General features: G+C 34.6%; 1 protein-coding gene across 3 annotated transcripts; it reads left to right on the top strand.

Annotated features, from left to right (window-relative positions):
• The first annotated feature begins 236 nt into the window (after window positions 1-236).
• Window positions 237-7,654, top strand: LOC143230987 (uncharacterized). 3 transcript variants are annotated; one of them, XM_076465397.1, is made up of 5 exons: window positions 237-533; window positions 1,271-1,514; window positions 1,879-1,975; window positions 6,538-6,732; window positions 7,037-7,654. In XM_076465397.1, exons 2-4 carry the CDS (start codon window positions 1,308-1,310, stop codon window positions 6,708-6,710), a joined length of 477 nt encoding a protein of 158 aa, XP_076321512.1. In that variant the 5' UTR covers window positions 237-533; window positions 1,271-1,307; the 3' UTR covers window positions 6,711-6,732; window positions 7,037-7,654. The 3 variants fall into 3 exon arrangements, with proteins under 3 accessions (XP_076321512.1, XP_076321522.1, XP_076321502.1); XM_076465407.1 differs by having other exon boundaries at window positions 239-504; window positions 1,305-1,514; XM_076465387.1 differs by having other exon boundaries at window positions 255-533; window positions 1,305-1,514.
• The last annotated feature ends 2,131 nt before the right edge of the window (window positions 7,655-9,785 follow it).

The raw sequence follows: 9,785 nt of genomic DNA, 5'->3' as shown, positions 1-9,785 counted from the left end.
ACAACTTGTGATATTTTAAGAAGTGTCTTAACTGTTTACAGATATAGATAACTTATGTTATATTTTAAAACTCTCTTAATCACTGTCTATTTTGCACCCCAAAGTGTAGACCTCCGCATCGGGTTATATTAGTTTGAAATACATCAACGTCATTTGTAACGAGTATATTTTCAAGCACTTCGTTAAGTCCACGTTATTTAGCGGTGAAATTTTTATTATGATAATACGCAGTTAAAGAAAAGAACTGTTGAGTAATGAAAGACTCTTTGAAATATGACCTTCATGTATTCATACGCGTCGTACGTTATAGACTGGAAAGTTGGGGAGCAATGGCTCAGTCGTTATAAGCAGCTGAGTGTGGTGGAAGTTTTTAAATTGGTGTCCTCAACGTGATCACATGTACTTCGTACAGAGAGAGCGGACCTTTTGTGACAAACGTTAGTTTGGGTTGGTCAAGAGGGCAACTCAGAGCTTTCTTATCATCTGGTTGAAAATCTTTACAAGGTAACTGCTTCACGAGACACAATATACAGGTAACTGGTTCTTGTTGTTAACCGCCAATGTTATAGAAATGTACGTGAATATATTTAGAAACGTGATTCACACCTTGTTTGATCTCCTTTGTTATTTCGGTATTGAATTTCTACTGATAAAACATTAGTCAAATTGTCTTCTTAAACGTGACATTATTTTTACTTTTGTAAATCGTCATATAGAAATATGTTTATAAGGGCTGTTTTATGTTGTGTTTATTCTACACGTTTTTCTTACAGTCATTTAATGATGTAAAGTCTATTTCATGTCGTGTTGTTGTTGTGTTTATTCTACACGTTTTTCTTACAGTCATTTAATGATGTAAAGTCTGTTTCATGTCGTGTTGTTGTTGTGTTTATTCTACACGTTTTTCTTACAGTCATTTAATGATGTAAAGTCTGTTTCATGTCGTGTTGTTGTTGTGTTTATTCTACACGTTTTTCTTACAGTCATTTAATGATGTAAAGTCTATTTCATGTCGTGTTGTTGTTGTGTTTATTCTACACGTTTTTCTTACAGTCATTTAATGATGTAAAGTCTGTTTCATGTCGTGTTGTTGTTGTGTTTATTCTACACGTTTTTCTTAGTCATTTAATGATGTAAAGTCTGTTTCATGTCGTGTTGTTGTGTTTCCATTTGATTCTTTAATGCTACCACTACTGTTTTTGTCTGTTTTCTCCACTTATATTTGAATATTCAGTAAAAATGGAAAATTTATTCGTTTTCTTACCTTTAGAACGTTAATATGATAACATTTCTTTCATACCAAGAACATGAGAGTTCCATCGAATTTGGTTGTACAAGAAAATCGGATATCCATGTTCCGTCGACAGAGGTCCTCCAAAGCTGTCACGACGTACAGAGAACTGGTGAAGAAGAAGGTATTGAAACGGGTTCATGGGAAGCTACAAAGAATCCAAGAGTATCGTCAGCTCAGGTCAATGGTTCCCAGTATCGCCCAAAAGCCGCACGTGCCTAAGGTCAGTATCTCTTTTTGGATATTTTGTAGTCAATTGTACACGAAAAACTAGAGCAACTGGTTGTTAAATATTTATATGATATGATAAGTGAAATTTAAAGTGTTTGTATCTTAAGATTTAAAAAATCTCCACTAAATATTATCCATGGGGTTTTGCTGTTTCTAATATTTAATGCCACACTGTTAACTTAATTACTGAGGTTTATAAAGATTCATCTGTTACAAGTTCATGCGATATTTGTACTGGAGAGACACCAAAGACACATTACTGATATACAATCTGTGAAGTGTTATATGTGTGTAATGTCAAGATATTGAAAACCTAGACGGATAAAAGATGTTTATTGAAACTGTTCCTTATTCAGGTAACCGTCATAGCAGAAGCAATCCGCTATATCAAACAACTACATAACGCTCTGCTGACGAGATTAAGGACACGAGGTCTACCCTCATGCCTTCAAGGTGAGCCTAATGAGTTTTTGAGGTTACAGTTTGTGTCTCGGTCAGTAAGGGTTAGAACAATTAGTATTGTAATCTCGACGTGACGACTTAGGTTGTCAAAAAACCTTTGATAAGCGTCGTTGTGAAGACTGGCTAAGACAGTTACATCGGGTGGGGGGGATTAGTTTATATAGACTGTAGAATACAGAAGGGTACAGGTCGCTGTGAAGACTGGCTAAGACAGTTACATCGGGGGGATTAGTTTATATAGACTGTAGAATACAGATGGGTACAGGTTGCTGTGAAGACTGGCTAAGACAGTTACATCGGGGGTGGATTAGTTTATGTAGACTGTAGAATACAGAAGGGTACAGGTCGCTGTGAAGACTGGCTAAGACAGTTACATCGGGGGGGATTAGTTTATATAGACTGTAGAATACAGATGGGTACAGGTTGCTGTGAAGACTGGCTAAGACAGTTACATCGGGGGTGGATTAGTTTATGCAGACCGTAGAATACAGAAGGGTACAGGTCGCTGTGAAGACTGGCTAAGACAGTTACATCGGGGGGGGATTAGTTTATGCAGACCGTAGAATACAGAAGGGTACAGGTCGCTGTGAAGACTGGCTAAGACAGTTACATCGGGGGTGGATTAGTTTATGCAGACCGTAGAATACAGAAGGGTACAGGTCGCCGTGAAGACTGGCTAAGACAGTTACATCGGGGGGGGATTAGTTTATGTAGACTGTAGAATACAGAAGGGTACAGGTCGCTGTGAAGACTGGCTAAGACAGTTACATCGGGGGTGGATTAGTTTATGTAGACTGTAGAATACAGAAGGGTACAGGTCGCTGTGAAGACTGGCTAAGACAGTTACATCGGGGTGGATTAGTTTATGTAGACTGTAGAATACAGAAGGGTACAGGTCGCTGTGAAGACTGGCTAAGACAGTTACATCGGGGGAGATTAGTTTATATAGATTGTAGAATACAGAAGGGTACAGGTCGCTCTGAGGATTGTCTAACACATTTACATTGGGGGGATTAGTTGATATGGACTGTAGAATACAGAAGGGTACAGGTCGCTCTGAGGATTGTCTAACACAATTACATCGGGGGGGGATTAGTTTATATAGACTGTAGAATACAAAAGGGTACAGGTCGCTCTGAGGATTATCTAACACATTTACATTGGGGGGATTAGTTGATATGGACTGTAGAATACAGAAGGGTACAGGTCTCTCTGAGGATTGTCTAACACAATTACATCGGGGGATTAGTTGACATGGACTGTAGAATGCAGAAGGGTACAGGTTGCTCTGAGGATTGTCTAACACAATTACATCAGGGGGTTGTTAGTTGATATGGACTGTAGGATACGAGTCGATCAGAAGCCCCTTCACTTGGGGAGTCAGAACATTAATCTTTTATTTTCTAACATTTATGATATTCATAATTAATAAATTGTGCTAAAGGTGTGAGATGTTGCAGAATGGCTTCTGTTATTTGATAACAGGACCGCTGAGCCCACTTGACACAAAGGTGGGTGATTTTACACAGTTATCCGTAGAATCAGTACCATAAAGGTTCTTGATACATGTGTGTTATCAGAAAGGTACTTGATATCTGTGTTACCAGAAAGTCGCTCGATATCTGTGTTATCAGAAAGGTACTTGATATCTGTGTTATCAGAAAGTCACTTGAAATTTGTGTGTTACCATAAAAGTACTTGATATCTCTGTGCTGTATTCTGAAAACACTAGGACTATAAAGGCCATAAGCTAAAAATTTGAAAGATACAGGCTTTGCACTAGTTTTTCTTTCTAATAGTGTCAGTTATTATCACCAATAGAAGAGACCAGTAATTGGTATAACTTTAAGAGAAGAACTTATGGTATTATGAAAATTAAGAGAGGTAGAGAATAAATTTTTACTTATCATAAGGATGAGTGTGCAAGAGTAGTCATGAAACACCAAATAGTTCCTTACTGAACAGTCATGAAACACCAATTGGTTCCTTAGTGAACATTCATGAAAGACCAAATGGTTCCTTAGTGAACACTCATGAAACACTAAATGGTTCCTAATTGAACAGTCATGAAACACCAAATGGTTCCTTAGTGAACAGCCATGAAATATCAAAACCACTGTCAGCTTGAATTAATGGTAACACTTTGTCGACAAAGAGAATGTGTATCTGTGTCTATATGAATGGAAACGTTCTGAGAAATAAACCCTTAGAGCAAATAGTTTCACTCTTAGTTAAACCTACAAGTATGTTCTGTACACTGTTCAAGTTAAACCTAGAAGTATGTGATGTTTTATTCTGTACACTGTTCAAGTTAAACCTAGAAGTTTGTGATGTTTTATTCTGTACACTGTTCAAGTTAAACCTAGAAGTATGTGGTTTTGTTCTGTACACTGTTCAAGTTAAACCTAGAAGTATGTGGTTTTGTTCTGTACACTGTTCAAGTTAAACCTAGAAGTATGTGGTTTTGTTCTGTACACTGTTCAAGTTAAACCTAGAAGTTTGTTATGTTTTATTCTGTACACTGTTCAAGTTAAACCTAGAAGTTTGTTATGTTTTATTCTGTACACTGTTCAAGTTAAACCTAGAAGTTTGTTGTTTTGTTCTGTACACTGTTCAAGTTAAACCTAGAAGTTTGTGATGTTTTATTCTGTACACTGTTCAAGTTAAACTTAGAAGTATGTGGTTTTGTTCTGTACACTGTTGTAAACCTAGAAGTATGTGGTTTTATTCTGTTCACTGTTAAACCTAGAAGTTTGTTATGTTTTATTCTGTACACTGTTCAAGTTAAACCTAGAAGTTTGTTATGTTTTATTCTGTACACTGTTCAAGTTAAACCTAGTAGTTTGTTATGTTTTATTCTGTACACTGTTCAAGTTAAACCTAGAAGTTTGTTATGTTTTATTCTGTACACTGTTCAAGTTAAACCTAGAAGTTTGTTATGTTTTATTCTGTACACTGTTCAAGTTAAACCTAGAAGTTTGTTATGTTTTATTCTGTACACTGTTCAAGTTAAACCTAGTAGTTTGTTATGTTTTATTCTGTACACTGTTCAAGTTAAACCTAGAAGTTTGTTATGTTTTATTCTGTACACTGTTCAAGTTAAACCTAGAAGTTTGTTATGTTTTATTCTGTACACTGTTCAAGTTAAACCTAGAAGTTTGTTATGTTTTATTCTGTACACTGTTCAAGTTAAACCTAGTAGTTTGTTATGTTTTATTCTGTACACTGTTCAAGTTAAACCTAGAAGTTTGTTATGTTTTATTCTGTACACTGTTCAAGTTAAACCTAGAAGTTTGTTATGTTTTATTCTGTACACTGTTCAAGTTAAACCTAGAAGTTTGTTATGTTTTATTCTGTACACTGTTCAAGTTAAACCTAGAAGTTTGTTATGTTTTATTCTGTACACTGTTCAAGTTAAACCTAGTAGTTTGTTATGTTTTATTCTGTACACTGTTCAAGTTAAACCTAGTAGTTTGTTATGTTTTATTCTGTACACTGTTCAAGTTAAACCTAGAAGTTTGTTATGTTTTATTCTGTACACTGTTCAAGTTAAACCTAGTAGTTTGTTATGTTTTATTCTGTACACTGTTCAAGTTAAACCTAGTAGTTTGTTATGTTTTATTCTGTACACTGTTCAAGTTAAACCTAGTAGTTTGTTATGTTTTATTCTGTACACTGTTCAAGTTAAACCTAGTAGTTTGTTATGTTTTATTCTGTACATTGTTCAAGTTACGCCTGGTAGTTTGTAGTGTATTAATCCACGAATAGTCCGCTTTCATTTCTTTCTACTTTGGTTAAGTTTGTAACACTTTTTCCTGTTACATCGTATATGATCTCATTTTAGATTGGATCTTTAACGTGTTAATAAATTGTAAACTTACCGGCTGTTGACCACAGTTTCAAAAGTAATTCGATTTATAAAGACAAAACAGTTATATCTGTGAGAACGTTCCTCCTGGAGCGCCTCACTCCAAACCAACAGTTCTCTTCTGTTAACTCTAATACAACACAATAGCTTTCCGCCACCGGTTTCCTCACCCAAACAGGCTGCTTGATGAATTTCACATTTTTTCTTGACATGTGTTATTAACGTTCGCCCTAAAATGTTAATAGCCCGTGAAACTAAACAGCTGATGCAGCACGTGGCCCAGTCTCTGCCATTAATAGCAATTTTTCTTACAGCATTTATGCTGTTCACGCGCCTCGTACGTGGGAAATGACATACGGCATATGTTTTTCTGTTAGCGAACAGACTAAAAAATAAGCTTAATAGGTATCATATATGACTTTTAATTATCTGTTCAATAAAATGAATGAAGTCTCTTCCTAAAGTTACAAGTGACATATATGACTTTTAATTATCTGTTCAATAAAATGAATGAAGTCTCTTCCTAAAGTTACAAGTGACATATATGACTTTTAATTATCTGTTCAATAAAATGAATGAAGTCTCTTCCTAAAGTTACAAGTGACGAACATTTGTTGAGTTAAAGTATTTTTATATTTTATGGTATTATTAATATAATACCCGTATTTAATTGTTTTAATTTTAGGTTTGAACATCGACCTTAACAACTTTGGACATTCTCAAATCAAAGATCTTGTTCGTCATGTGATGGTGAATTATAATACTTACAGTGAAGTACATGTAAGTTTATCTGGAAGTACTTGTGAGAACACAAGATCTGTTCCATCATATCTTCTACAGAAAGGGAAAAACATGTGATTGTCTGAGCAGTAATCGTTTGGTAAGTATTTATTTTACTTGTATAAACAGTTTTAATAAGCAGTAAGTTAGCCCTCGTTAAATAATTTCTTTAAAATTTTATTGTCAGAGAAGATTAGACTTTGTTTAGTTAAGAGCTAAGACTTGTTGTTATTATTTGTTTCTATAGCAACTTGATATTTTCAGTTCTTGAAAACTTATATAAAAAAAAAATGTTTACAGATGTACATATTGAGAATGTTAAGTGTTTCTTGTTTGTTTTTACCTAATCCTAACAGTTTGGTTTATTAAGTTTATATCTAATTTGTCTTACTTTCAATTTCTAGTGGCACTACGCTGTTTCTCGCTGTTGCTTAATATTTGGACAAGTGACTCTGACACTTGTGTCATTCATGTCTTTCAAGAACACTGTGGGATGATATGTAGAGGGAAGCAAGTGGACTCTAGTGCTATTCGGGTATTCCAAAGGGTTTATGTGTGAATAGACAATAACATGTTTCTTACAACTATGGATCCGTTGTCTCGGACAATATTCATCTCCCTAAAACGTGCAATAAAACTTACAGACGCTGTTCGTGTGTATCCGTCTACGTATCTTATATAAAGTGTATTGTATATATGTATATGTAGTAATTGTATGTGCTGGAGGACATCTCAGTTGAATATCTACTAACCAAGTATGCAGTGAGGAATTCATCATCGTATGGAGAAATAACTCGAAGAAGATTCCATAATAAACAAGTATTTTTGAATATCCACGACTTCGTTTTATGCTCTGAACAATCGCACACAACACTGCTTTGACTAGAATCTATTTAGTAAGAAATTAATTAAGGTTTTTCATTCTGTGTTATAGAGTACATGGTAAATAGTAAATAACATGTACATAAACTAACGTACGATTTATCGACAAATAAAATCGTGTAACGACTCTTTGATTCTTATATCTTTACATAATTTTTTCTATAATTTTCTTACGAGCACACACACACACACACACACAGAAACAACAATAAAAAAGAAAACTTTAAAAAAACAGAAACGTAAATAAAACAAGGCATAAAATTAACACAAATATTGTTCCTAATGTTCAGGACAGTAACGGTAATATTATATGATAAAACTAAACTAGGTTTTAAACCAACATTGTTCCTAATGTTCTGTACACTTGTTATGTTGTATGACTGACTGAACTAGGTTTTAAACCAACATTGTTCCTAATGTTCTGTACACTTGTTATGTTGTATGACTGACTGAACTAGGTTTTAAACCAACATTGTTCCTAATGTTCTGTACACTTGTTATGTTGTATGACTGACTGAACTAGGTTTTAAACTAACATTGTTCCTAATGTTCTGTACACTTGTCGTTATGTTGTATGACTGACTGAACTAGGTTTTAAACCAACATTGTTCCTAATGTTCTGTACACTTGTCGTTATGTTGTATGACTGACTGAACTAGGTTTTAAACCAACATTGTTCCTAATGTTCTGTACACTTGTTGTTATGTTGTATGACTGACTGAACTAGGTTTTAAACCAACATTGTTCCTAATGTTCTGTACACTTGTTATGTTGTATGACTGACTGAACTAGGTTTTAAACCAACATTGTTCCTAATGTTCTGTACACTTGTTATGTTGTATGACTGACTGAACTAGGTTTTAAACCAACATTGTTCCTAATGTTCTGTACACTTGTCGTTATGTTGTATGACTGACTGAACTAGGTTTTAAACCAACATTGTTCCTAATGTTCTGTACACTTGTTATGTTGTATGACTGACTGAACTAGGTTTTAAACCAACATTGTTCCTAATGTTCTGTACACTTGTTATGTTGTATGACTGACTGAACTAGGTTTTAAACCAACATTGTTCCTAATGTTCTGTACACTTGTTATGTTGTATGACTGACTGAACTAGGTTTTAAACCAACATTGTTCCTAATGTTCTGTACACTTGTTATGTTGTATGACTGACTGAACTAGGTTTTAAACCAACATTGTTCCTAATGTTCTGTACACTTTGTTATGTTGTATGACTGACTGAACTAGGTTTTAAACCAACATTGTTCCTAATGTTCTGTACACTTGTCGTTATGTTGTATGACTGACTGAACTAGGTTTTAAACCAACATTGTTCCTAATGTTCTGTACACTTGTTATGTTGTATGACTGACTGAACTAGGTTTTAAACCAACATTGTTCCTAATGTTCTGTACACTTGTCGTTATGTTGTATGACTGACTGAACTAGGTTTTAAACCAACATTGTTCCTAATGTTCTGTACACTTGTCGTTATGTTGTATGACTGACTGAACTAGGTTTTAAACCAACATTGTTCCTAATGTTCTGTACACTTGTTATGTTGTATGACTGACTGAACTAGGTTTTAAACCAACATTGTTCCTAATGTTCTGTACACTTGTTATGTTGTATGACTGACTGAACTAGGTTTTAAACCAACATTGTTCCTAATGTTCTGTACACTTGTTATGTTGTATGACTGACTGAACTAGGTTTTAAACCAACATTGTTCCTAATGTTCTGTACACTTTTTATGTTGTATGACTGACTGAACTAGGTTTTAAACCAACATTGTTCCTAATGTTCTGTACACTTGTTATGTTGTATGACTGACTGAACTAGGTTTTAAACCAACATTGTTCCTAATGTTCTGTACACTTGTCGTTATGTTGTATGACTGACTGAACTAGGTTTTAAACCAACATTGTTCCTAATGTTCTGTACACTTGTTATGTTGTATGACTGACTGAACTAGGTTTTAAACCAACATTGTTCCTAATGTTCTGTACACTTGTTATGTTGTATGACTGACTGAACTAGGTTTTAAACCAACATTGTTCCTAATGTTCTGTACACTTGTGTTATGTTGTATGACTGACTGAACTAGGTTTTAAACCAACATTGTTCCTAATGTTCTGTACACTTGTCGTTATGTTGTATGACTGACTGAACTAGGTTTTAAACCAACATTGTTCCTAATGTTCTGTACACTTGTTATGTTGTATGACTGACTGAACTAGGTTTTAAACCAACATTGCTCCTAATGTT

The sequence above is a fragment of the Tachypleus tridentatus genome, chromosome 1, assembly GCF_004210375.1.
Source record: "Tachypleus tridentatus isolate NWPU-2018 chromosome 1, ASM421037v1, whole genome shotgun sequence".
NCBI classification, from domain to species: Eukaryota; Metazoa; Arthropoda; class Merostomata; order Xiphosura; family Limulidae; genus Tachypleus; species Tachypleus tridentatus.
This window is presented reverse-complemented; position numbering and strand designations above follow the sequence as displayed.